Raw genomic sequence first — 27,897 nt, forward strand, 5'->3', positions numbered from 1 at the left:
GGAGTCTCTGGAAATTCCAGTGTAATAATTCTACTCTGCCTACACAACTGTATTTCTTTTTATTAATAAGCGATGTGGATGATTCTGTTGTACTGCTTGGGTTTAGAACTTCTTTATATACTGGGGGGCAGGAGCCAAGGCAGGAATCTTTAATGGGTGGAGCAGTTGGTTGAAGGGAGGATAGATAGACCTGTAAGGTCTTACGGGTTCATCACATTGAAGAATAGATAGCAAAAATGAAAAATAGAAATCTGTTAGGACTCCTGTATGACTAAATACAGGAATCTGAAGGAAAAGAATCAGTAATATGGTTTTTGTCCACAGGCATGGTAATTGTATTGACAGCATAGCAATTAGAATGTTGAGAAAAGGTATTTATTATGGGACTTTTAAGGCTGTTATGACTAAGAAATATCACAGATATTTCTCACAGTTTGGGGAAAATTGGAAAAATTTCATAGTGGTTATTTTTAAGTGATATGGGAGGAAAACTCAAGGGGGTTAAAGTGAGAATGGCAGTAGTTGAATTGTTTTTATATACTTACTTGACTTGTGTAATGTAACCTCTCAAGCACTTTGAGATTGCAGAGTTGGGTGGTTTCTATTTCCTTGACTTCTAATCCTTAAGACCTTGAAAGAGAGCAGTGGTTCCCATCTAGAAAGCTGTGAGCTAATTTAAGTATTTCAGAGAGCTTAATGGAAATCATATATTAACCCAGATTAAAGATATAGAAATTAAAGTTCCTTTGTCTTTGGCTGGAATCCTGTCAATTCAGTACTTAATTACTAGGTCTTCCTTATTGATTAAATGCTTTGTTAGCAGTTATACTTTTTAATTTTTTTACAGACGTTAAAATGAATTTACTTAATTCATGCAGAGTCGAAACATGGAGCTTGTGAAAGGAAAAATAAATAATAAGAGGGAGTCTTTGGTTAACAGGTTGATAGAGAATATTTTATTTTATCTTTATTTATTTAAATCCAAATTAGTTAACATACAGTGTAGTATTGGTTTCAGGAGTAGAATTTAATACTTCGTCTCTTACATATGACACCCAGTGCTCATCCCAACAAGTGCCCTCCTTAATGCCCATCACCCATTTAGCCCATCCTCCCACCCACCTCCCCTCCAGCAACCCTCAGTTTGTTCTCTGTAAAGAGTCTCTTATGGTTTGCCTCCCTGTCTGTTTTTATCTTCTTTTTCCTTCCCTTCCCCTATGTTCATGTTTTTCTCGAATTCCACGTATGAGTGAAATCATATCATATCTTTCTCCAACTGACTTATTTCGCTTAGTGTAATACCCTCTAGCTCCATCCACGTTGTTGCAAATGGCCAGGATTTCATTCTATTTCATTGCCAAGTAGTGTTCCGTTATATATATATGTATGTATGTACATATATACATACACACACACACACACACACACACACACACACACACACCACGTCTTCTTTATCCATCATCAGTCAGTGGACATTTGGGCTCTTTCCATAATTTGGCCATTGTTGATAATGCTGCTATAAACATTGCGGTGCATGTGCCCCTTCGAATCAGCATTTTTGTATCCTTTAGAGAAATACCTAGTAGTGCAATTGGTGGGCCATAGGGTAGTTCTATTTTTAATTTTTTGAGGAACCTGCATACTGTTTTCCAGAGTGGTTGCACAGGAATATTTTATTATATGACTTTATTTCTGTATCCATTTACTAGGAGTTAATTGGCTAGTTAGTGCTTAGTTCTTACTTGACTAAATATATAAAAACACCACAATAGCTGTTGTTGCTTGTGCCAGAAAGTCAAACTTTTTCATCAACTCTGTTGCTTCTAAGTTTTTTGTTCCTGTTTTGCTTTGATGATTAATAACTTGAAGCAATATTAAAAACATTTCTGTACAGGATAGAGCTGGGCTGGCTCAGTTGAGCGTATGACTCTTGATGTCAAAGTTGTGAGCTCAAGCCCCACGTTGGGTGTAGAGATTACTTAAAATCTTAAAAAAAATTCTGGACATACCTTCTTTATGATTGTTTCCCCAACTCTTAGAACAGTGCTTGGTGCTCAATAAATGCTTGTTTAATGAAACAAAATATTGTATGTAAATAGTAATTAAAGTTGAAGTAAACATTAAGATATAAGAGAATTAAAAGAATAATGATGCATTGGCACTGAGTACCAGAGTGATTTGTGTTAACTTTGAGATCTAAGAGGTAGTAACAGTATTAGAAGCACGAATAATATTGTACATAAAGGTCTTTTTCTTTGTTGTATTAGGTAGTTGACATTCAGCTTTCTCAAATGGCCAAAATTTTACCTTATAATCTTGTTTTGGTGTGTTTTTTTAAAAAAGTTATTTTAGTTTAGAGAGAGTGCACTAGCTGGGGAGAGGGGCAGAGGGCAGGGGTGGGGGAATAGGGAAGGAATCTTAAACAGGCTCCACCCTCAATGTGAAGCCCAGTGTGGGACTCGATCCCATGACCCTGCGATCATGGCCTAAGCTGAAATCACGAGTCAGATGCTCAACCAACTGAGCTACCCAAGCGCCCCTTGTTGAATGAAATTATTTCAGACATTCAGGAATCGTATGAAGTGGGTTGCAATAGCAAGGAAATTGCTGAGTGACCAGGAGAAGTAGAAAACTATAGGTCTCTTCCTTACTGGTCCTTCCACCATGTTGTCTAGGAGTTACAGATTAAATTAGGGTAGTTTATAACTTCATTACTTCACAATTTTAAGGTCCCTCAGGAGTGAATCCAGGCAAGGAAGCAGATATGTCTGTTAGAGCCTGGTGTTTCATGTGTGGAAGGAAAAACAGTGATGCTTGGGAAGTGAAATTAAATTCTCATGTAAGGCATCTTTGAAGGGACATAAGAGAAAAATATGCTAGCGCTAGAGGATTGTAAAATAAACCTTCTGGTTTTAATCCAAACCTCAGTATTTACTCAGCTCTATCTCACATTTGGTAACCAAAGATAGTTCCGTTTGGAACAGTTCTACAAATGCTTATGGGATGCCCGCATTATGGCAAACATGGTTTTAAGTGCTAGATCTATACTAGTGAACAAAATATACAAAGTCCCTGGAAATAGAATTAAGAATTAAAAATAAATATATGCTATTTCGGATAGTAAGAGATACTTGCCTCAGATGTCTTTTGCTGTTTAACAAGCTAGCCCAAAATTTCCTGGCTTTAAAAGAAATATCTTACTGTCTCTTAACATTCTGAGGATTGAAAAGGCTCGTCTGCATGATTCTTTAAGTCGTCTTACTTGGGGACCCTCATTGGCGGCTTACCTGACATGGCTCATTCACCCAACATGGCTGTCAGATGGTGCTGGTCATTGGGTGCTCAGCTGGGCCTCAGTTCTTTTCCCCTTGTCCTCTCCTTGTGGCTTGGGCTTCCCACAGACTGTGGCTGGGGAAGGGAAAATGAACCACACCTTCGATGGGTGGTGGTGATAAGATTAAATTGCAAAAGAATACACAGGGTGGGAGATAATGCTGTGGCCCTCTACAGAAACAGCCTACCACAGTGCTATTAAAAATATAAAAATCAGGGGTGCCTGGGTGGCGCAGTCGGTTAAGCGTCCCACTTCAGCCAGGTCACGATCTCGCGGTCTGTGAGTTCGAGCCCCACGTCAGGCTCTGGGCTGATGGCTCAGAGCCTGGAGCCTATTTCCGATTCTGTGTCTCCCTCTCTCTCTGCCCCTCCCCCGTTCATGCTCTGTCTCTCTCTTCCCAAAAATAAATAAACGTTGAAAAAAAAATTAAAAATATATAAAAATCAGGTAGCATACCCAGTAGTTCCATGGATCTGCCTCTTCCTTCAACAGTATTTGGATGTATCAGACCCAGGGATACCCCTTCTTCCAGCCTTCTACCACTCTCCAACCTCTTTTCCAGTCACAACCTTCAGATCCATCTTCTAAGCTATCCCTTGCCTCTGAGACCAGCTAACACTGTGGTTTTTGGTTTTGTTTTTAAGATTAGTTCCTTATTGCCAAACATGAGCTCCTGGATTTGTCAGAATTATTCCCCTGAGGTGGTGGCTGCTGTCAACCTCCTGGTCAACCTGTATCTGCAGGTTTCCTACACCTACTTCTCTCTGGGCTTATATATCAACCATGATGTTGTGACTCTGGCACTTCTACAAGTTAACTGAGGAGAAGTGTGGGGGTGCCCACTGTCTCCTCAAGATGCAAAAACTAGTGGGTGGCCGCACCCTCTAACACAATATGCAGAAGCTGTCCCAAGATGGGTGGGGTGAAACCTTGGACACTAGGGGAGACACTATGGTCTTGGAGAAGAAACTGAACCAGGCCTTTTTGTATCTGCATGCCTTGGGTTTTGCCCATGCAGACCCTCATCTTTGTGATTTCTTGGAGAGGCATGTACTTGATGAGCAGGTGAAACCATCAAGAAGATGGGCAACCACCTGACAAACCTCTGCAAGTTGGCTGGTCCCCAGGCTGGGCTGGGCAGGTATCTCTTCCAAAGGCTCACCCTCAAGCATGACTGAGAGCCTCTGGGGCCCTCTGAGGGGCCCTCTGGCATCCCCTTGGTATCAGGCTTCTGCCTGAGCCTCTCCCAAAGTTTTTGCAGCAAAAAAATAAAATAAGCAGATCAATAGGAAGAAGGAATGGGGAGTAAAAGATATAGGATTGTATAGGTCAGGTAACGCCTCCCTGATGAAGCAACATTTTAGATACTGGAGAGAATGAGCTATGAGAGCCATAAGGACATCTTAAGGAAGCATATTCCAGGCAGAGAGAATAGGGCATATAGAAACTCTAAGGTAGGAGAATCCTTGGTGTGATCCAGGACTAGCAAGAAGGGCAGTGTGGTGGGGCATGGAGTTAGATTGAGGGAAGCAGATATTGTGGCCAATGGCGAGGGACTGGATGTCCTGTGAGTGAGATGGGAATCTGTTGGAAGATTTTGCGCAGAGTAGTTAAGTGATCTGACTTAAATTTTAAAAGAATCCTGTTGTGAGAATCTTTGGCTCCTGTTTTGAGAATAGACTATGAGAGGACACGAGTGGAGCTAGAGACTCAGGTCAGTAGGCTAGTGCCATGTGAGATGACAGACCTGCTAAGTAGTGAGGCAGGGGTGGGTTTGGGATGCATTTCAGCATGGGAGTGGCAGGATTTGCTGATGAGGGTGGATATGGGGTGAGAAAGAGGGATCGAGGATGACTTCCAAAGTTCGAATTTTCATTTACCAGTGTGGGAAGACTGGGAAGAGCAGGGTGGAGGTGAGGGAGACGCAAGACTTGTACTTTTAGCTTGCGTTGAGGTGAATCTAAGAGGACATCTGGGGAGAAAAAGGTTGCTAATTGTTACTTCCTCATTGCAGGTGTGACGTTGAGTGCTTCAGATCTGGTCACTATGGTACGAGAACGAAAATGCATATTGTGCCACATTGTGTACACCTCAAAAAAGGTAATAAATAGAAGAGGGAGAATCCAAGGCTTTTGTGAATGATTTTTTTTCCCCCAGAGACATCACGTGGAATTTGTAGATAGGTGAAAGCTTTTAATGGTGTCTTGTTTCCTAAACCATAGTCTCATTCCACTGGTTTCTTTTTTGCTGCCTCATAAAGCCAATAACTGCATTATTAAATCTCTACCCAGAATTTGAAGATACTCAAAAATCAATAATAAATAGTTACTAATTTAGTCAGTAACTAGTTACGGAGAAGATGCCTTAAAATTCAATTTATTTGAAGTTATACTGTTATCTGAGGAGCTAAGGATACAGCATTTGTTGTCTGTACCCGCATTCTGCTTCTGCCCATGCTTGTGAAAAGTGCAGCACATCAAAAATGGTGTTAACAATACCCTAGATGTCCACAAGGTGGGAGTGTTGCTCAGAGAAAAAACACATCTTTCAGAACTGAAAAGAACTTGTACCTTAGGGAAATTGACTGCAATTTGTCTCACTTTTTGCTTTTTCTTGACTGTGTCGTTTGGTTGTTTTGTTTTGTTTTTTTAATTTTTTTTTAACGTTTATTTATTTTTGAGACAGAGACTGAGCATGAATGGGGGAGGGTCAGAGAAAGGGAGACACAGAATCTGAAACAGGCTCCAGGCTCCGAGCTGTCAGCACAGAGCCCAACGCGGGGCTTGAACTCACGGACCGAGAGATCATGACCTGAGCCGAAGTCGGCCGCTTAACCGACTGAGCCACCCAGGCGCCCCTGGTTTGGTTTTTAAGTAGTGCTGCTAGCTAGAATGCTGAGAGATTTTTCTCTAAGCTTTTTTTTTTTTTAATTTTTTTAATGTTATTTAGTTCTGAGAGAGAAAGGCCAGAGCACGAGCAGGGGAGGGGTAGAGAGAGAGGCAGACACAGAATCCAAAGCAGGCTTCACGCTCTGAGCTGTCAGCACAGAGCCTGACGCAGGGCTCAAACTCAAGAACTGAGAGATTATGATCGGAGCTGAAATCGGACACTTAACTGACTGAGCCACCCAGGCACCCCTCTAAGCTTTTAAGATGTCCTGGATTGTCACTGAAAATTCAGAGAACTGGGAAGATTGTCATGAGCTAAGTTAGCCAGAGAAGTTTGAGTGAACCTAGAAAGATGTTTGGGAGAAAGATGGTTTAAAGAAATAAAAGAGAAAGATATTTTAGGTGGAATAACAACATGTACAAAAGTGAAGAGGTAGAGTGGAGTATAACAGTTCTAGGAGTCTATCAGAAGGCTTATCTGATTAAAACAGTTTTGTTTTGGGAATAGTGGGACTGCAATATAGTTTGTAATTTAAATGCAGATAGTTATAAACCGTGTTGAATGCCAGGCTGAGGGGTTTGATTATAATCCATCCAGTAGGCTCGGGTAAAGAAATGTTTTTTGGGGGCGCCTGGGTGGCGCAGTCGGTTAAGCGTCCGACTTCAGCCAGGTCACGATCTCGCGGTCCATGAGTTTGAGCCCCGCGTCAGGTTCTGGGCTGATGGCTCAGAGCCTGGAGCCTGTTTCCGATTCTGTGTCTCTCTCTCTCTCTGCCCCTCCCCCGTTCATGCTCTGTCTCTCTCTGTCCCAAAAATAAAATAAAACGTTGAGAAAAAAAAAAAAAAAAGGTTTTTTGTTTGTTTGTTTTTCCTGTTTGGGATTTCTGTTAGTCATGGAAAAATCGGTTAGGAGTTTATTTATTTGTTTGTTCATTAATATTTTTTTAAAGTTTATTTACTTAGAGAAAATGCAAGTGGGAGAGGGGCAGAGACAGAGGGGGAGAATCCCAAGCAGGCTCCATGCCGCCAGCACATGGAGCCCCACACGGGGCTTGAACTCATGAACCCATGAGATTGTGACCTGAGCCAAAATCAAGAGTCTGACACTTAACCAACTGAGCCACCCAGGCACCCAGTTGGGATTCTGAAATCATGTTTAATAATATGGCTGATATCTTTTAACAAAAGTAAAAGAACTGTTCTTCTAGTTTAAAATTTTTTTTGACCAAGGTTTATGCTAATTTGTAATAAATAGAAATTCCTTATGGCTCCTTTCAGATTGGAGGGAGATGGGAACTAGAGAAGATGTGAGAAGGATAGGCAGACACTCAGGTATGGTTTCAGACTTTCGTGGTGTAGGAGCCCTATCTTGTGATATCTCATAATTTTGCCATTTTAAGTCTTTGGACGTTTCTTCTACTCTAGTTTAAAACGTTTTTGTCTCTTTATATTTTTCCATGGATCATAATGAAGTTAAATTAAGAGCTGTGATTGATTACCTACTCCTGCCTTAGGAAATGCCAATGATAGGTTTCTTTTTTTTTTTAATATTTGTTTTTGAGAGAGAGAGAGTGAGCGAGCATGAGCAGGGGATGGGGGGGAGGGAGGTCAGAATTTCTGAAGTGGGCTCTGAGCTGACAGTTGAGAGCCCGATGTGGGGCTTGAACTCACGAACTATGAGATCCTGACCTGAGCCTAAGGTGGATGTCTAACCGACTGAGCCATCCAGGTGCCCTGTCAATCATAGGTTTTTAAGTGAGGGAATGTGTGATTTAAGTGTTAAGATTAATGTGGTATTGTGGTGCCTGGGTGGCCCAGTCATTTGAACCTCCAACTTTTGATTTAGGCTCAGGTCATGATATCGAGCTTCATGGGTTCAAGCCCCACCTCGGGTTCCGTGCTGACAGTATGGAACCTGCTTAGGATTCTGTCTCCCTCTCTTTCTGCCCCTCCCCTCACATGTGTTTTCTCTCTCTCTCTTTCTCAAAAATAAATAAATATTAAAAAAAAAAGTTAATGTGGTCTAAGAAATTAGCAGAATGGGTTAGTTGAAAGGAATAACTCTGATAGTTTTAGATAGATTATGAATAACTTATGTTGAAGCAGTGATTTCCTCTAGTCTCCCAAACTAGCATAACCCTAATTTCTCCAAATATACTGTGGAGAAGAAAAAGAACCTAAATGTCCTAAGTATGGGGAAAAGCTGTATACTGCATCCCTGAGCATTGTGATGCTCGTTAATTTATGAAAGGCTGAGAAGCCCTGGAGTTAAGAAATACTAAAAAAAAAAATAATAATAAATTTGTTGTTTTCAGTGTTTTCTAAATTTGTTCAACTGCCAAATCTTTTTAAAAAAAATTTCTTTCCTCCTTCTTCTTTAGAAAATATAACATTGTTAATATAGAAGAACTAAATAGAAGCTTGATAACTGAGCAAGTATGCGTTTGGGGCTATTACTCTAATCCCGTGCCCATGGATCTTTCCTAGTTATTTTGAAAGCTCAGTTGTCACACTATTTGCATTCATTCCTTGGAGCAGGATGGGAGAGGATTTCAGATGTAAATTTAGGAAAAGATTTGTGAAGTGTTTTAGACAATCAAGTCATGTTAAAACAAGTTTTGAATGATAACATTTTTATAACTGAAATAGAATATAGAATTAATTTTTATATCAGAGAGGATGACCTATTTCAGTGAATGGTGTTTTGGTCAGAATGGTTGCAAGAAACAGAGGGACTTAAATTTAGCTCAAGAAAAGGGAATTTGGCACATGTAAATCTCATATAAGGGAAAATTGAACAAAGGGATACATAGGGATTTGAGTAGGTGTTGTATATTCATGGATTTTTTCATTGTTTATTATGTCACTAACTTGACTCAGCTTTCAGCTATGTAAGTGTTCATTGTAATTAGTGGCCAATCAGTTGTAGGTAGAAGGACGTCACATGTAAAGCCATCCTCCAAGTGAAGCATTTGTAGAGATAGGAAGGAAATGATGGTCATCTTCAATAAAATTGTCATTTAAGGGATGTATTTTGAATCACATCCCTATTTGTCACACTGTAGTAGATAACTTAAAGTAAGAATAGGTTATTGAGTTGTACTCTTTGACAAATGAATTGTATATAATGAGAAATCTGAATGCACTAGATGGTTACAGTGCTTTGCTGTCAAAAACGTCAGGATCTGAGTTCTAGTTTGACCACTTGATTATCTCTGACTCTGAGAGGGCAAGACTGAATATTTTCACACTTACCCCTTCAGTCTCTAAGTCTGTACTTGGCATATAATAAGCAGTGATAAATATTTGGTGAATAAATGAGTTCGCTCCTGTGTATCCTTGTATTCTTTTGAAATTAATAATATTCCCTCAGCAGTGTTGTGCAGTTCATGTGAAGAAATGTTTGAGGCACTTAAACACAGGGCACAGTTAATAGTAATAGTCAACAATTATAGTAGCCCTTTTATTATACATGTCAACAGCCATTCTTTAATTATGTCGTGCTGCGTATGTATACTTGCGCGTGACAAAGGGATAGACATTTACAGCTTTTTGAGTTTTTGGAGGTGTGTGTGCATATGTTTTTAAGTGGAAGCTCTTCCTGCAGATTTTATTTTCTTCCCACTAAGAATGGGATGGAGGGAGGAGAGAACCTAGCAAATTTTCATACATTTCATCAGAATCAAACAAATCAGTGGGGGAGATTGGGCAGTGAAAATGAAAGCATGATTGAGCTGCTGTGTTCAAAGCAGTTTTTAAAGACTTCATAATCAACCATGGAGAAGTTCTGTATCTGTAACTTCTACCTAGAATTGATATATCCATCTGTTCATTCAGCAAATGTCGACAACCAGATGCCAAGCCCTGGCCAAGACTTGAGTAACAGTTGGAATTTGCTCTTGAGAAACTATCAGTTGAGTAGGGAAAGAAAGTCTGGAGAAAAGTAGCCAAAGAGCTGAGAAGTTAAGTGATTTCAGAGATTTTTTTTTTTCTTTTTTAGATAATTGTAGTTAAATTCTTTCTTTTGGGATAGAATTTAACCCACATAGTTTATCTTAAATATTTTGCCCCCCCCAAGACAGTATACTTTCTAACCTTTTTGGAAAGCCATTTAATTGTTTTTTTTCTTAACAGTTCTTTTATTTAAGAATGAAATATGCCCAAAACATAGCTGAAGAATTATGAGGAACTGGTTTCACTATTGAATTGAGAAGGGTAACCATGGCAAGGAACTTGAACCCTAGTCGTTGATTGAGTAAAAACAGAGGGATTTCTTTTCCCAAAACAACCCCCCCTTAGTTTAATCTGCTTTCTTTAATTTTGAAGGAGATGGACGAACACATGCGGAGCATGTTGCATCACAGGGAGCTTGAGAACCTGAAGGGCAGGTATGGGAACGGCTGTATTCCATAACTTGTGAATGTCGTGGGAGCTGAGTGCTGAGGGTGCCTGTTAGCTTATTTCATAGTAATCCTTCATAAGTGAATATTGTCCTATGACATAGAACTGTCTTTTAGAATTATTGACGAATATAGTAGTTTTTTTGGGCATTCAAAGAGGGTAAGTCTTTGTGTATCTAGATGTGTAGAATTCACAGCAGCTCTAACAAGCAGGTTGCAACAAAGGTGGGTGGGGATGGGCTGGTTCCTCATTAGTAAATATTCTCATCCAGACACACCAGTCTTGAAACTAAGACATTTCATGTTAATTGTCTCAGCAGTGTTACAAATTATTACCTGCCATAAACCTTTAGAGTTAGTGGGATAGTCTGAGAAGTCCAAAGTACGCTAAATGGCAGCAAGTCTCTCATCACTGTAAATAAAATCTGAGTGCAAACTTTGAATATTTAAGAATGCTGTTTTGTGATGCAAAAGTTGAGATGTTTAAAGAAAGAAAATCTAATAAGCACCTTTAAAAAATTAAATATAGCATATGTGTGTATTCCATGTCTCTCCCCCCCTCCCCCCACATCTGTGGTTCTTTTTTGATGTTTTTTCACTTACTTGAATTTGAGATTTGGAAACAGTATGGAATAGAGAAGGATTGGGAAACTGAGAAATATTAATTTTATCTTTTTTTTTTTTTTTTTACTTTGTGTCTTATTGCATGAATAATAGATACAGGCTTTGATCATGATGCCCGTGTAAGTCATTCGAAGTTACTTGTGTTTTAAGTACTATGGTTTTAATTGTGTGGGCAAATTAATATGGTAGTAAACTTTCAGCGTGTGTTTAGCCTATTAGTGGAGTTTTTCCATGGTCTCCGTTCCCTACTGTGTGAAGGTTAGGTCTAAACAACAGTATAAAAGAGGCTTTCATTTAGACTTAATGTGGAGAATTTTTATCATAATACCTTGAATATATGTAATCTTTAAGTCATTATCATTGGAAACCTATGAAATATAGTCAACCTTTGATTCTCTAAATGTGGATTATCCTAATTACCTCATCCCATTTCCAGCAGACTTCCTTTTGGAATTCACCTTTCTCTGGGCTGTTTACCTGCTACCTGACTATATTATAAATCAAACAAAACATATGAGGTTAGTAAGTCTAGTCCTTAAGAGAGAAGCCATTTTTTTCCCAAGGCTAATGCCTTGTTTTGTTCATACATCCACTAATCAGGTATTTAAAACATTAAAAAAATTTTTTTTGATTACTTAAGATTCATGTTCAGTCAATACAGAATTGTAAAAAGTAAAAAAGGTAGAAATCCTCTCACCCATATATTACTCCCCACCCTGCCCCAATCCTACTCCCTTTTTACAAGAAAGTCATCAGTTTAGTGTATATCTTATCCAAATCTCTTTCTGTATCTATGCATAGATTTATATTTATACGTAGATATATATGGTTTTGTCTTACTAACGTAACTGAACTACATGCCATGTATTTATTGTTCAGTAACTTTTTTCCTCTACTCCTGCCCATCAACTTAACTGTGCTTTGGGGATTTTGTGTATTTCCAATTATTTGGAGCATAGTCAAACAATCAAGGAGAAAGCATTTAGAAGCCTCAAAGCTGACAATAAAAATGTCACCCTTTTCATCCAAACTCATTTTATTTAGAGGGATATACTTTAGTACTTATTTATTCATATTTTAGACACAGTGCTAACAAGTTTTATATGGCTTCCTGGCCTGTAATAAATTATAAGGGAGAAGGCAAAGCAGATAACAAGGAAAAACAGCTGATGAAACTATAAAAAACAAACTTTCAAAAATCATTTACTTACTTGGAGCATTTACTGTAGAGACAAACTGTTAATCCCTAATTTGCACCATAGGGACAAATAGTTACCAGTCATTATTTTTCCTTCCTCTCCTCAGTTTGTGATTATTTTCTGTGGAATTCATGTTTGATTACTGGCTCTCTGATGTTCAGACTATCTGTTTCACTTTATATGTGTATCACTGTAATTTTTAGTTGTGATCTGGTTAAGAAATGTAAAGAGCATACTTTTTAGATTTTGAATACAAACTTGATTGAGAAGTAAGACATTCTTATTTGGTTCACAATTGTGGACATCTGGAGCATTCCCCTATTTTGTCCCCAGTCTGCTTTTTCAGATGCGTGGCCTGTTTCCACAGATAAATGCTATTACAAGGGCACAACTTTATTTATCAACCAGCTGTTGTGGTATAGTTAGAGCAAGCTTAATAAAGAAAAGCTTATGGGTAGAATATCCTAAGGCTTTGCCTTTCACACATGAGAGGAAATTGTGTGGTAACAGGATGAAGTTAATTTGGGCCCTCCTTTAAATGTCCTGAGGACCGTTTTTGCTTTTATTAGTCAAGAAGTAAAGCAGTACTTTTTCCCCAACAATTACTTACGTAGTTATACAAAATAGTATTTTAACTGGTTATTTGATAGAGAATTGGGAAACAGCATCATTAAAATATTATTTAATTTGCCATGAGCTTTTTAAAATATGTGGTTTCCCTAACATCATATGTGGAGGCATGAATGCATATTGTATGTAGAACAGATAATATGCCTGCCTCCAGACACAGACGCATTTGCATTTTTAAGAGATGTGGTTGTCCTAACCCCCTGTTCTTTCCCAAGATAAATGTGGATTCTCCTTTTCCTCATTTTGATGTTTCTTGCAAAGATTCTTTCTCCCTCCCCTCCCCCCCGTCTCTCTTTTTTAAACAAGAATTCATCTATAAGAAAAATGTTAGGGACTTTTGTTTTGGATAGTTTGCTTTTAGTGTTAACCTTTATTTATATTGCACTTATTGCCTGTACCCTTTTGGGCAGGATCTCTTCAGGTGTTTTTCTATTAAATACGACTTTATTAATTTTTAAAAATTAAATATAATTTTAGTACTATGGTTACTATCCTTTCTTACGAGGAAATCCCATGTGTTTAAAAAATCTGTGTTTGAGTGTTTGTTTCACATCCAGCATATGCCTGTGCTTTGGGGATCGCAGTGTGTGGGTTTATGATTATGGATGTTTATTTTTAACAGAGTTAAATACTGTCTATACTGCATTCCTTAATATTTTAAACAGTATGGTCTTCCAGTAATATCTGTAAAGAGAGAGGGATTTTGGTGGTTTGGATGTGAGAAAAATTCTATCCATTTTAGAAGTAAGGGTATAATCAGAAATTTTATTTAAGAATACCTTTTTGGGGGTGCCTGGGTGGCCCAGTCAGTTAAGTATCCGACTCTTGGTTTCAGCTTAAGTCATGATCTCACAGTTTTGTGGGTTCGAGCCCTGCATCCGGCTCTATGCTGGCAGTGCACAGAGGATTCTTTCTCTTGGGATTCTCTCTCTCCCTCTCTCTCTGCCCCTCCCCTGCTCACCCTGTCTCTGTCTCTCTTAAAAAAAAAAAAACAAAAAAACAAAAAAACAAAACTTTAAAAACTTAAAAAAACAACAACAAAAAACCCTTTTGGAATGATGTCTCTGGTACTACGATATACGGTTTAGTATTCTGTAAGTTTTTAGGGAGAAAAGTGGACTAAAACATTTTTCATAGTTTTAGAGAGTTTAGAGCCAAGAAGATTTTCTAACCAGAAAATTCACTTGATTCGAATTTTCTTTTTGACTTCATGATTTAAATTATAAAACATTTTTTTTTAAATCGAAGCATAGTTGACACACAATGTTCCATTAGTTTTTAGGGGTACATCATAATGGTGCAAGACCTCTGTAAGTATGACTCGAATTTTTATTATAGTGTAAATTCTATATTCTAGGTTAGTTGGGGTTTTCAGACTCTTCTGATGGTAGGTAGATTTATATTTACATATTTTTAATTTCTTTCTGTGTTGCCATGAGAAAAGGCTTGATTTCTGTTACAAGTTAACATCCACTTTTGTTTTCTTGAATGTTTTTATTTTTGAGAGAGAGAATGTGAGGACTAGATCGGGAGGGTCAGAGAGAGAGGGAGATACAGAATCTGAAGTAGGCTCCAGGCTCTGAGCTGTCAGCACAGAGCCCGATGTGGGGCTCAAACTTACGAACCGTGAGATGGTGACCTGAGCTGAAGTTGGACGCTTAACTGACTGAGCCACCCAGGTGCCCCTTGGTGTTGTTGTTTTTGTTTTTAAATAAATGTTCAGGTGGTCTGTAACAGAAACCATCTTTTGGTAAATGAAGTGCTCAGTTTTGAGGTTCTCTTCTGGTTAATTGATGTGAATTCCACCATGTCTTTATAGATATACTTGAGGGGAGGATGGAGCATTGTTGTGCATGGTGTGTGTCTGTCTTATCAAAGACAGCATGTCTTTTTGTGTTGGTTTTTTAAAGGTTTATCTATTTTTGTGAGCAGGGGGAGGGGCAGAGGTAGAGAGAGAGAGGGACAGAGGATGCTGACAGCAGCGAGCCCAGTGCAGGCCTCACAAACTCACAAACTGTGAGATCATGACCTGAGCCAAAGCTGAATGCTCACCTGACTGAGCCACCTAGGCACTCCTGAATTTTATTTATTTATTTTTTTTAAGATTGGCAAAGGTAGAGAATTTAATCACTGGAGAAAGCACCAACTTAATTCTACATAACTACCCTTACCATTGTTTTCCATGCTTTTCATGATTACCTCCATAACTGTTCCTCCTTCCTGCTTTTCTTTCTTTTGCTTTTAGCTGAAGGTGGTATTTCAGTTGGTGGCTTAGGTTACCTACCTAGGACACTTTTCCCTGGGTACCTCTCATGTACAGATGGGATATACATATTAAGAAACTTCTTATAAAATTAATAAATAAGTAAGTAAGTAATAGAGATTGGCATAGGAAGTACAAAAATATCACTTGTGTAAACCCAAGACAAATGATACAGAGGTAAGCCCATCTGGATTATTGAATGGATTTTACTGTCCATTCCTTACACTTGTGGCCATGGTGTTCAGATGTTTCCCATCAATGACTGCATAGACACCTGAACCAATCAAGGGATTTCAGGAAGCTAAAAAACCAGTTAAAACACTCATCTACTACAGCTGTGGATGTCGATTCAAGATTTTGGTTTCTTAAAACTGGCCAAATATGAGAGTTACCATTAACTGTGTAAAGTAAAAGGGGAAAAAAAAAACTGCTCAATTTTCTTTCTGAACAAGAACTGGTTTTGCTTCTCTCTAAACTTTTGCATTTTCTGAAACTTGAGAAAAACCATTTGCCTAGCACAGCTGTTAACTTCCTACAACTGAAATGCTTTCCATTCCCTTTAAATAAGCCCTTCTGAAGCAGAATGTAGGTCACATGTATCATCCAGCCCAAAAAAGTTTGCTGAGACTCCTCCTATCATTTGCTCTGGGGTCCGGAATCTGCACATTCCAGGCAGAGCTCCAGCCGGGTCCGATTTAGTTACCACGTTGGGATTGGTTAGGCTGCCTGCTCTTTTCTCCACCCCTAAACTTTCACTGGGAGAAAGCTCTTGAGCCTGAGATAAAATGGAAGCGCTGTCACCAGGCTTCTGAGTGCAGCTGGCATCATGGGTGTGCTCTAGAGCAACTTCTGTTTGCTCTGAGCCCCCTGCCCTGCCTCCCCTTTCACCATGTTTCCTCTGGCAAGATTTTAAGTACAGCAATTCAAGAAGATTTCTCCTCCTAAACTACATTATTCTGAAGTGTATTGCCTCTTGATTGCTGGAAAAGAATCTTAAGTTCATTTCAAAAATAACTTATGAACAAACTCATTAAAAGTGATGAAAGGAGCATTGAAATTGATTAGCACTAATCTTTCACTGTGCCCAAGTGTGCGGTGTTTTTCAGAGGAAACCATACCAGATCTAGTGAGTGTGCCATGCCAGTGGGCAGAATTGAACGTCCCTCATCTCCCTCTTTCCCTAGGGACAGTAGTCATGAGTGCCGAGTGTGCGGGGTCACAGAAGTGGGTCTTTCTGCATATGCAAAGCACATTTCTAGCCAGTTGCACAAAGATAACGTTGATGCCCAGGAGAGAGAAGATGATGGAAAGGGAGAAGAAGAGGAAGAAGATTATTTTGACAAGGAACTCGTTCAGTTAATAAAACAAAGGAAAGAACAAAGTCGGTGAGTAATTATTTTGATTTTTAAAAAGTCTGTCTGAAACAGTGTGGTAGAGAATACATTTTCCATTTCCGTACTTTTCATCTAGTAACTTTCAAACTTATTTTAATTGCAAAGGTTAGCTTGAGGTTGCTGTCTTATGCATGAAATGTCAGTGGAATCCTCTCTTGAACTACTGTACTATCTGCTTACAGAAAAAACAAACTCAGTATTATCCCTCCATAAAAGTTAGCTATAGGTGCTACATATCTGAAATTTTCACTGTGTTGATAACCATGTTTAAAACTGGCTTTATTCCAGTTTTTTTTTTTTTTGAACACCAGTGAATCGTTTTATTTGATACCCAGAATGTCTAGTGGAAAGGTATTAGTGTATAAGCTTCCTTCATATATATTGTATTTCTTATTCTATCCGTCAGTAAAAAAATGTTTTGCCCCATGTGAATTAACATGGTGCTTCTACCAAATGTGATTGATTCTTCATTATTTAGTGTTTCAGTAAGTATTTACTGGATACATTTGTATCTTAAGTTTGACAATGTCAAGATCATTTGAGTAATATAAGTTTTCTAGCTGTACTACATAATTTTATACCTGCATCTATAATTCAGGTATTAGGCTTTTGTATTTTTATATTACTGAGTTGTGGCCTAAAGAGTTCAAGCAGAAATTTTCAGATATGAGTAAGAGAGAGAACCATTTAAGAGGTTGGGTGATTTTTCAAGTCCTAGAATATAATGAGAAACGTTATACGTTCTAATATAAAATTTTAAAGATTCTTTCTGAGTACTAGTTATACCAGGTATGCAGTCTGTATTCAGTTAGCGGTTTAGTATAAAAAGGAAGTAGTCTTTACTACTTGTAGTATATGCTACAAGTGTTTTGAACAAGTCCTTGAAGGAGACTTTCTTAGTCTTAAAATGTCAGTAGCACCTGGTTCTTAAACCCGTTTTGCTGCTTAGTCCTTCAAATGACATTGTTACTACTTTCAGTATAGCTGTAGTTTATTCTTGTTTTAGGGTGTTGAAGCCTCTAGGAGGCTAACTTTTATTTTTTTCTTACCCATTTGTGCCATTATTAGCTTATCTGTGTAAATGATTAAACATTAAGTCAGAAGGTAAAAGAGCTTCTCAGTAAATTAGACATTCACATTGTAGTTAATATTCTTTGAATATTCTGATATGCTTCTTTGGTGATGTATTTATAGTATCTATTATTTCTTCACATTTTTTTCTCTTTTCCTTCATGAGATTTTTAATTTAGATTGCTTTTTCTGGGCTATGGATTTAGCTGCATGCCATTGTCCCCGCGATCTAGCCAATTCACACTGATCTAGGAATTCTATTCTTTGACAGATTTGTTGCCCAGTTCTGGATCCCATTAGTGTAGCCAAGTCCGTAATCTCCTTGGATGTCAAAAGTGTATAGTGCTTAGAAACAAAAGATAGAAGCAATTTGGTCAATGGTGTTAAAAAAAAAAAATCCTGCACATGTATGTAATAACACTTGTCACTTGGCGACTTAGGGTCTCCTGTTTAGAAATGGTTGTAATTCATAATGAAAGTGGATGTTTGAACTTTCAAGTAAATTAACTTTGAATTCCATCTTGTGAAAAAGGAAGAAATTCCAATTTGTCCCAAAATCTTAGAGACATTAGAAGTTTTTAGAACCAGTTAGAGTCATTACGGAGTTTAAGTCAAGTTAAGAGGAGGGAGCCCAATAGCAGAAATTTAGTTTGGGGATTTTCAGTTCATCAAGGGCTAGCAGTTAAGAGTGTAGAGACTCAGTCTGCCAAACATATCTCTCCTGTACCACTTACTGGCTTTCTAACTCTAGGCACGTTACTCTACCTCTCTAATGCTCTGTTTCTTCATCCAAAAAGTAGGAATAAGAGGAATAGTTGCTTCAGAGCTGTGAAAATTAAAGAGATCATCTATATAAAGTGCTTAAAATGCCTGACAGTAGGCACTCGATAAGTTTTAGCTAGTATTATTCGATTTTTCGAGCACCTACCACATGTGTTAAGCACTATGCCAGGCATACCACAGGCAGTTTATAGAGGGAAGTGGTTTTACACCTATTCCTGTGATGTTTACTTAAGTCTGTTCACATTTCTGTGGGCTCCTTGTCTAACACGAATAGTTCAAACAGCTGTAGCTTTATAAAAACCTCTAGCTCATGAAGCTCCTTATAGCACTGATTGTGGGTACTGCTTATTTGGTATGTGCTATTTTACTCCTGTTGGTGACCTTATTTTCTCAGCTAGGTTGTAAGTCTTTCAGGAACAGGAACTATACATAAAAGTTTTCTTCCACAACTAACAGTCATTGAATATGTGCTGGATAAAGTGTTTATTAATGAAAGTGATAATGCAAAGTGAAATCTTAGCATTTAAAATAGGTTAAGAAACTGGGTTTTTCAGAAAGAATCTATGGCTGGAAAAATCCACAGTATTAAGAGCAGTGGAACTTAGGTTGTATTAACTATGATAACTAGCCAAAGCTACGAGATACAATTATGCTTATTTTCAAAAAGCTACATAATGTGAAAATAATAATTGGATGATGGGGACAAAAGTCCCAGAACATGCTAAGAAAAGCAGGAGCAGGAAAAGGAGGATAGTATAAATGTGTCAGATTTTTAGTATTTCTGGAGTGATAGCAGAAATGGCATATCGTTTAATATCTGCATCCATAAACTGTGAGATATAAGTTTAGCAATATCATTTAAAGATGGGAAACAGCCACTACTAGAAATAAAAATAGACTACTGTATGTTCTAAGTAGCCAAGGAGATAGGTAGAGGAAAGTTTGATGGGTTATGCCTTTTAAGGAAGCATGATAATTACTTTAAATCACTAATGGAGAACTGTTTTTCTTCCAGACAAGATGAACCTTCCAACAGCAGCCAAGAAATAAACTCTGATGACAGGCGACCCCAATGGAGACGAGAAGACCGAATCCCTTACCAAGACAGAGAGAGCTACAGTCAGCCAACATGGCATCATCGCGGACCTCCTCAGCGAGACTGGAAGTGGGAGAAAGATGGTTTTAATAATAGTAGGAAAAACAACTTTCCACATTCTTTGAGGAATAATGGTGGACCAAGAGGATGTTCCGGGTGGCATAAGGGTGTTGCAGGAGGCTCCGCGACTTGGTTTCACAACCATAGTAATTCTGGAGGTGGTTGGCATGCAAATAGTGGAACGGTAGATTGGAATCATAGTGGTACAGGAAGGAATTCCAGTTGGCATTCTGAAGGAACAGGTGGCTTTTCCAGTTGGCATATGAACAGCAGTAACGGAAACTGGAAATCCAGTGTACGTAGTACAAATAGTTGGAATTACAGTGGCCCCGGAGACAAATTTCAGCCAGGCAGAAACAGAAACTCTAACTGTCAGATGGAAGACTTACCTATGCTGTGGAATAAGAAATCTAAGTCTAACAAATACAGTCAGGATAGATACAGTTGGCAGCGGCAAGAAAGCGACAAAGTTGGTGCGGCTGCCACATACAGAGGGCCTTCTGAAGGATTTACAAGCGATACATTTCCTTCAGAAGGCTTACTTGACTTCAATTTTGAGCAGCTAGAAAGCAAAACTACTAAACAAACAGATACCATAGGTTCCAAAACTGGTGGGAAGAACAGCAGTGTAGCAAGGGAAAAGCTCCGCCGCTGGACTCCTTACCCTTCCCAGAAGACTCTGGATTTACAATCCGCCATGAAAGAAGGCGCTGGAAACAAGGCAGAAATGATAGATAAGCCTTTCTTTGGCTTTAGCTTGACAACCACAGGAGCAGCAGAGCCCCAGAATGATGGAAAAGGTAACTCCCCGACGCTGAAAACACAAAAAGAAACACATACTGGATTGCTTAGTCACAAAGCCCCTTCTGACTGCACTGCTCCCTATGAGGCGGTGAGAGATTGCCCCGTCACAGAGAAACACGAACAAGAGCTTAACTTAAGTAAGATGCCATCATTGAAATCTGCACTCCTTCCAATTCCAGTCACTAAATCAGTTCCCCAGAACCCAGATTTAAAGAATCCCTCAAAAAACACCAAAACAAATTCTTTTTTTCCTGGAGAACACTCAAATCCCTTGAACAAACCCACTGTGGCAGACAGTCATGGGTCTTACATAACCAAATTGCAAAGTTCATGTCCTCGTGTTTTAAAAGGGAATAAAAGTACATTTGGCGCTCAGGTGGAACCTGATAAAAATGTAAGTGATACGTTACAAAAAGCCAAAGAGGTGCTACAGTGTCATGAATCACTGCAAAATCCACTCCTTAGCACTTCTAAAAGGACCAGGAACTATGCAAAAGCAAGTAGGAATGTAGAAGAGTCTGAAAAAGGATCTTTGAAGATAGAGTTCCAGGTACGCACATTAGAAGATGAAAGTGATGGGGAGCTATCTGACACAGAAAAGCATGGAACAAAAATTGGAGCCCTGGGTTCTGCACCTACAGAAATTTTATCCTGTAGCACTCACATCACTGATGAGAAAGACGGGGATGAGCAAAACCTGAAAACATGTAGAAAACTATCCACTAACGCATGTAATTCAACAGTTCATCAGAAAGAACCTGAGTTACAAATGACGTCTGCAGCCAGTCCACATTCTGGCTTACTGCTAGACTTGAAAACTTCTCTAGAAGATGCACAGGTTGATGACCCTGTTAAATCTCATGTGTCTTACGCAACAGAAGGTTTCGAGAGTGCTAGCTTGGATGCAGAGCTTCAAAAAAACGATATCGGTCCGTCCTCAGGCCCTCTTCTGCCTGACCTCAGTAAGCTTGGCTTTCCTGCCTCTCTCCAGAGAGATCTAACCAGGCACATCAGTTTAAAGAGCAAAACTGGAGTACACCTTCCTGAGCCAAACCTCAATAGTGCTCGCCGCATACGCAATATCAGTGGTCATCGAAAGGGTGAGACGGAGAAGGAGTCTGGGCTCAAGCCAACCCTTCGGCAGATTCTAAATGCGTCCCGGAGAAATGTCAACTGGGAACAGGTCATCCAGCAAGTAACCAAGAAAAAGCAAGAGCTAGGCAAAGGCTTGCCCAGGTGTGTGCTTCTTTTTAGTGTCCATTTCTCTCTCTTTTTTTAAACTTAACCCTTTGCCCCTGGCCAAGAGAATTCTATTTGTTGTATTTAATTAAATGCTTGCAAAAAAATACATGTTGTAGATGTCTGGTTTAAATATTAAAGAGTAACTGCTACTCTCTAACAACGCAATAAAGTGTTTCCTAACAGGGAATTCAGGTTGCAAGGAAGCACATCAACCTCTAAGAAATGAAATGAGATGGGGACGTGGAAAAAAATTATCAGAAGTCCATCACTTTAGTTATAGAGGCCAGAAAGTAACAGCATAAAAAAGTATATCAGTAGATTTGTATCTATCTCTAGATCTTAATGACTGGTACAGTTTTTAAGTGTAATTGTTCTTATGACTTTTTACTCAGAATCTACGAATAGTTACCCTTCTGTATTTATTCCGGGCACTATATTCGTGATTACAAAATGCTTTCTCTTAAGTACTTGTGTCATGTTTTGGCTGTTCATCTTATGCTGAGATACTAAACTTTTCTGAATGGTAAAGCAGCATTCAGTGTAGGTTTGCTACTTGAAAATCAACCTGCTGTGTTATATAGCCCTTCAAGCTTTAAATTTTATCCTTGATGAAATAGCATATTTATTGTGCACTCTTTTTCATAACTTGAGTATTGAGATTATAAAGTTGTTATCCTTAGCCCTGTGCCTGCCATTTGTTGAATGCTCAGTAAATATTTTTGTTTGTGTTTGGTTTGTGTGCTGTTAAAAATTATTATGGTTGGTTTAGAAAAGCTCCATGCTAATAAAGCTCTCAATTTTTACTTCTTCAAATGTATTCTCATAACTGTGTACAAATCTGTAATTTAGTACTTGTTATATTACAATACTTACACTAAGGTTATTTATGTCTGGGACACTTATTAGACTGTGAGCTTTTTGAGGGCAGAAACCATCTTATTTATATTTGTACTCTCAGTGCTTAACAGAGTCTGGCACTTAAGTGATACCCTCTCTTCCTTAATCATGTCTGATTTATGGTTTTTTTTTTTCTTTTTTTCTTTTTTCTTCAGGTTTGGCATAGAAATGGTGCCTCTAGTTCAAAATGAACAAGAGGTCTTGGATTTGGATGAGGAGCCTGATCTGTCTAGTCTCGAAGGATTCCATTGGGAAGGTGTTTCCCTTTCTCCTGGGTTGGCAAGGAAGCGAAGCCTTTCTGAGAGCAGTGTGATCATGGACAGGGCTCCTTCTGTGTATAGCTTCTTCAGTGAGGAAGGTACAGGCAAAGAAAATGAGCCCCAGCAGATGTTTTCACCTAGTAACGCACTGAGGGCTGCACAGAGTCAGACAACAACCATGGGCCTTAAGCAGGAAGTGACCCCTCTGGCTCTCTCCCTAAGAACAGGTGAAAGGGCTGAAAATGTTGCTACTCAAAGGCGACATAGTGTGCAATTATCCTCTGACCGTTCGATACCTTTGATGCATTTGGCAAAAGACCTGAACAGCCAGGAGAGTTCTACGCCACCTTCAGAGAATCAGAATACCCAGGAGAGTAATGGAGAAGGAAACTCTTTATCATCAAATGCATCCTCAGCCCTTGCAATCTCCAGTTTGGCAGATGCAGCCACAGACAGTAGCTGTACTTCTGGTGCCGAACAAAACGACGGCCAGAGTGTTAGAAAGAAACGAAGAGCTACTGGAGTGAGTATGATTGCCCCTGCTTATTGTTGGACCCTTCATGTGCTGACTTGACTGTTTTAAGAAAGATATAACTTTAATTTTTTCTGGGTATCTGGGTTGTGTTTTTCCCTACTCTGGAATAAATTTGTGAGGCTTTTACTCTTCCTTTCATATTCTTATCCTACTGGTTCCTTTCACTGAGTAATTCTACTAAGTTAGATGTCAGTGAATATGAATGTACAGTACTAGGAAAATATGAAGTCATCTCTAAAACTGGTCTCCAAGGCAATGATTCTTTGTATCACCTGACTGAGGAGTAAGCCACGTCTTCATCTGTAACTATATCTGTCTTCATGATGCATTCTGTACTGGCCCTGAAGAAAGGCACTCTAATGTTGCATTTGTAGGCCATGAATGCTTGTTAGACCGAGACAATTGGGCTTAACACTAGGGTAGTTTTAATACGATGAGAGTGCATCTATGTGAGCATGGTCTTACAAATATTTTTAGTCTCTGTTACTCAGTGTTTTGTACCTCAGTTACCCAGCCTGGCCCTTTCAGAATCCATCTTCCACTGAAACCACTTCTCTTCTGGCATCTTTGTCACTAACACTGCTTAATCCTTTCAGGAACCCTTTCTGAAAAGTAAGAGTTGCTGGCAGTGATGTAGTCTGGAATGTGGCACTTTGAGAAAATGGACTGTTTGCTTTAATACTGAGGCACTATAGCAGAGTACTTAAGGGCTTGGCTTGTAGACCTGAATTCAAATTCCAACTTTGCCGCTTTGAGTTCGACACTGTAGTGGATATTCTTGGATGAAAGTTTGTCCTATAACAAAGCTAATATCTGGGGGCTTGTCTGATAGACTGTTTAGCTTTTTGTTGTAAAAATTTTGTTGTGAAGATTTTCTAGTAAAGTAGAAACTATGTCACTGTGAAATCATATATGTGCATTACTGGCTTTGTCCATACCTCTATGCCATGCTTTACCAAAGTGAAATGCTTTGCCTAAGCCCCAGGGATTCACCACCTCTAGGATGCTAGGAAAGTACTGGACCTTAGATTCTGTTCTGGGTTTTTTTGTTTGTTTTTGTTTTGTTTTAAATCAAATACATTCAACTAATATTTGAGTTCATAATGTGTGCATGAGATTCCTACTATCTTGTTAGAGATGGTAATAATGTAGAACAGTCTTAGAATTGATTCACTTTTTTTCCTTTTTGGAAAATGGCTTTTCCACATTTAATATTACTCAGTTTTCTTTATCTTCTCAGGATGGATCTTCTCCTGAACTCCCAAGTCTTGAGAGAAAAAACAAAAGAAGGAAAATTAAAGGAAAGAAAGGTACAGTGCAAAATATTCTGTCAGAAACAAATTGTTTTTATAGCATTTCAACTTTTTCACAGCTTGACAAAGTATAGCTTGGGGATATCAAATACTGTTCACCCACTTAGTATTATTTTTTGACATTTTTGTTATCTTGCTTCAGGATGTAGAAAAGGTTGATTTTCTCCCATATCCAGTTGCAGCTATAGAAGAAACGTTTGATGCCACATAGACCCATAAGCTAACATTAATGTATATCTTGGACAAATTGAGTTCAGTATGAAGTCAGAAAGTCCCATTTGGGCCTTTTCAGTGATGAAGAGGAATATAGGCCATTTGCTAAGAATTTTGTGTCTCTTGATTATTTATCGCCATTTTTCTCAGTTTACATTTTTGAGGCATCTTTGTTGCTTCTCTTACTTGAGTTGAGAGAAGTTACTGGAATGGCTCCCTCACTGATAAGATTCTTTCCACTGATTCTGAACCCTTTCCAGTGAGAGGGCTAGTATGGGAAGTGATTGGATGAGCCTTGGATGGTTGGATGTTATGGATAAGTTGGGGGTAAAGGATGACCCCAATTTCTGGCTAAGGCATCTTTGGGGATGATAATATCGTTTATTAGAGCTAGAAAACTGCATGAGAGGAGCAGGTTGACGGTAGAGGAAGATGATGAGTTCCCTTTTGGGGGCCTTGAATTAAAGGGTCTTAGAGACACCTAAGTAAAATCAAGGTGGTAGTTGGATGTGTGGGTCTGGAGTTTTAGGAAGAGGTCTTGACATAACTGAATGGGAAAGAGACAGACCTAAAGATGACAGATACGCACACGTGGTAGGACATTTTATTTAAAATCACTTAAATGTACACTTCAAAGCTGTTTTTTCTTTAGGGAGATTTCTCTAATAAAGAGAACTATTTTATGTTAACTAAGAGACTAGAAAAATATGCTTTGGGAAGAGAGTGCAAGCAGTTCACATCTGGGACCCAGTCTAAGCATCCTTGAACCTATGACATACCTCCATCTCACCAATTCTCACTTTTGGTTTAGCTCTGATAACAGGCTTGACCACATGATTTGTGAGATTTGATGAGTCTGCAGTGACCTATTGGAGAGGAAAAACAAAGACTTATCCTAGAGAACTGAGGTAGTTCCACCTTCTGAGGGCTGTATTATTCAGAAGTCTGCAGTATTAAACTGAGCCTTATGGTTTCTTTTGGCAGAACGTTCTCAGGTTGACCAGCTGCTGAGTATTTCTTTAAGGGAGGAAGAACTAAGCAAATCATTGCAGTGCATGGATAACAACCTTCTGCAAGCCCGTACAGCTCTTCAGACAGCTTATGTTGAAGTTCAAAGGCTACTTATGCTCAAGCAGCAGGTAACAGCGGATGGAACATTTAATGAGAATAGATTATCTCTAAAGTTGGATTTCACAGTGCTTAACAGATTACTTTATTTTTAGATAACTATGGAGATGAGTGCACTGCGGACCCATAGAATACAGATTCTGCAGGGATTACAAGGTATTCGGAGAGAATCTGATGGATTGGATCCTCTGTAGCTTATTATTTCTTTGTTATCTATGCAGGGGAATTAAAGTAGTCGTGAAAAGGTCATATGTTTTCCTCTCCTGTCTCCTTGTTTTCATCCTTCTGTAGAAAGGCCTGTGAGGCTGTGCTCCCTGAAAATGCTTAGCAACAGAGGCAGTATGTTACAGGAAGAGCCTTGTGTTAGGAATCAAAAGACCTGGGTTCAAATCTTGGCTCTTCCATTAGTAACTATGTGACTTGGGATAAATCACTTAAAATTTGAAAAATTGGAATACTAACACCTGTTCTACCCGTGTGCTTGTTGGTTGTATGGATTTTATTTCATACATTTCAAAGAATGAGGGACTTTAAAGTTCTCCTGTAATCTTTAGAAATACAAACTGGCTCAGAAATGAGTGGCTTTTCAGAAAATATTTTTGCATCTGTATGTGCGTATGTTTCCCATTCTAGAAACATATGAACCTTCTGAGCGCCCTGACCAGGTTCCTTATAGCCTTTCACGAGAACAAAGGAACAGTAGATCTCAAACATCTGCTGATGCCACGCTGCTGCCTACTCCCTTTTTCCCAGTATTTCTGGAGCCTCCATCTTCCCATGTGTCTCCATCATCCACCGGAGTCCCTCTCCAAGTAACCACATCTCCTACTCTCCAAGCCCATGGCAGTGTTCCTGCTCCAGACTCCTCAGTTCAGATTAAACAAGAACCCATGTCTCCTGAGCAAGACGAGAATGTGAACGCTGTGTCACAAGGCTCTGCTGGCAATGTGTCCAAGGAATTACCGCAAGTTAATAGTATGTAAACTTTTCTCTGGGTTAAGGGCAACCCCAGCAGAGGGTCTAGGGCAGTTTTAGGTCAGTGATGTAAAGTCATACCTGCCCATTAAAACTAAAGTTTTTACAATTAATTGTTCTTAATGTTTCCTCCATTTAGGAGGATTGTTTAAATATCAGTAACTTGTCCTCGGTTTTCTCTAATCTAGGATTACTAAATTGACTTTGTATTAGCACCTAAAATGTTCCATTATGAGGATTGATGCTGTTTGTTTTTTTGTGAGAAAAATGGAGTTGAAGTTGTCCAGTCAATTTTCTAGATAAGATATGTCCTCTGAGGGGCGCCTGGGTGGCGCAGTCGGTTAAGCGTCCGACTTCAGCCAGGTCACGATCTCGCGGTCCGTGAGTTCGAGCCCCGCATCAGGCTCTGGGCTGATGGCTCAGAGCCTGGAGCCTGTTTCCGATTCTGTGTCTCCCTCTCTCTCTGCCCCTCCCCTGTTCATGCTTTGTCTCTCTCTGTCCCCCCAAAAAATAAATAAACGTTGAAAAAAAAAATTAAAAAAAAAAAAGATATGTCCTCTGAATTTCTCAGCACTTACCTTTCTTTGTCATTAAAGTGCAAGGTAGGATTAATATAAGCCTAAGAGGCAGGTGGCCATGATAAAAGGCAGTGGACACAGGTTTAGGATCATCATTAGGAACTTGAGTGGTTTTGAGAAATGGCCAAGGTTTTTACTCTTTGCATAAAATAACACTCACTTATTTACCATTGGAGAAGGACTTCTAAGCTATTTTAAACCTTATCT

At 39.0% G+C, this 27,897-nt stretch overlaps 1 protein-coding gene and 1 pseudogene across 5 annotated transcripts in view; both read left to right on the forward strand.

Moving 5' to 3' along the window:
• Positions 1-27,897, forward strand: part of ZNF106 (zinc finger protein 106) — a 65,916-nt gene that overhangs the window by 18,618 nt on the left and 19,401 nt on the right. The window contains exons 1-10 of one of the 5 annotated variants that reach the window (XM_047075246.1): positions 5,350-5,437; positions 7,504-7,557; positions 10,552-10,613; positions 16,526-16,726; positions 19,605-21,785; positions 22,844-23,471; positions 24,724-24,793; positions 25,994-26,148; positions 26,233-26,293; positions 26,771-27,112. In XM_047075246.1, the coding sequence (XP_046931202.1) occupies positions 10,555-10,613; positions 16,526-16,726; positions 19,605-21,785; positions 22,844-23,471; positions 24,724-24,793; positions 25,994-26,148; positions 26,233-26,293; positions 26,771-27,112 (3,697 nt within the window). In that variant the 5' untranslated portion in view covers positions 5,350-5,437; positions 7,504-7,557; positions 10,552-10,554. Of the gene's footprint in view, positions 1-5,349; positions 5,438-7,503; positions 7,558-10,551; positions 10,614-16,525; positions 16,727-19,604; positions 21,786-22,843; positions 23,472-24,723; positions 24,794-25,993; positions 26,149-26,232; positions 26,294-26,770; positions 27,113-27,897 lie in introns of those variants that run through there. The other 4 variants (XM_047075247.1, XM_047075248.1, XM_047075245.1 and 1 more) reach the window with 4 other exon arrangements.
• Positions 3,834-4,515, forward strand: LOC124508675 (ferritin light chain-like; annotated as a pseudogene).

Source organism: Lynx rufus, unplaced genomic scaffold (assembly GCF_022079265.1).
Source record: "Lynx rufus isolate CCGP_SWC_20201006 ecotype Redwood Valley unplaced genomic scaffold, mLynRuf1.p SCAF_13, whole genome shotgun sequence".
In the NCBI taxonomy this organism is placed as follows: Eukaryota; Metazoa; Chordata; class Mammalia; order Carnivora; family Felidae; genus Lynx; species Lynx rufus.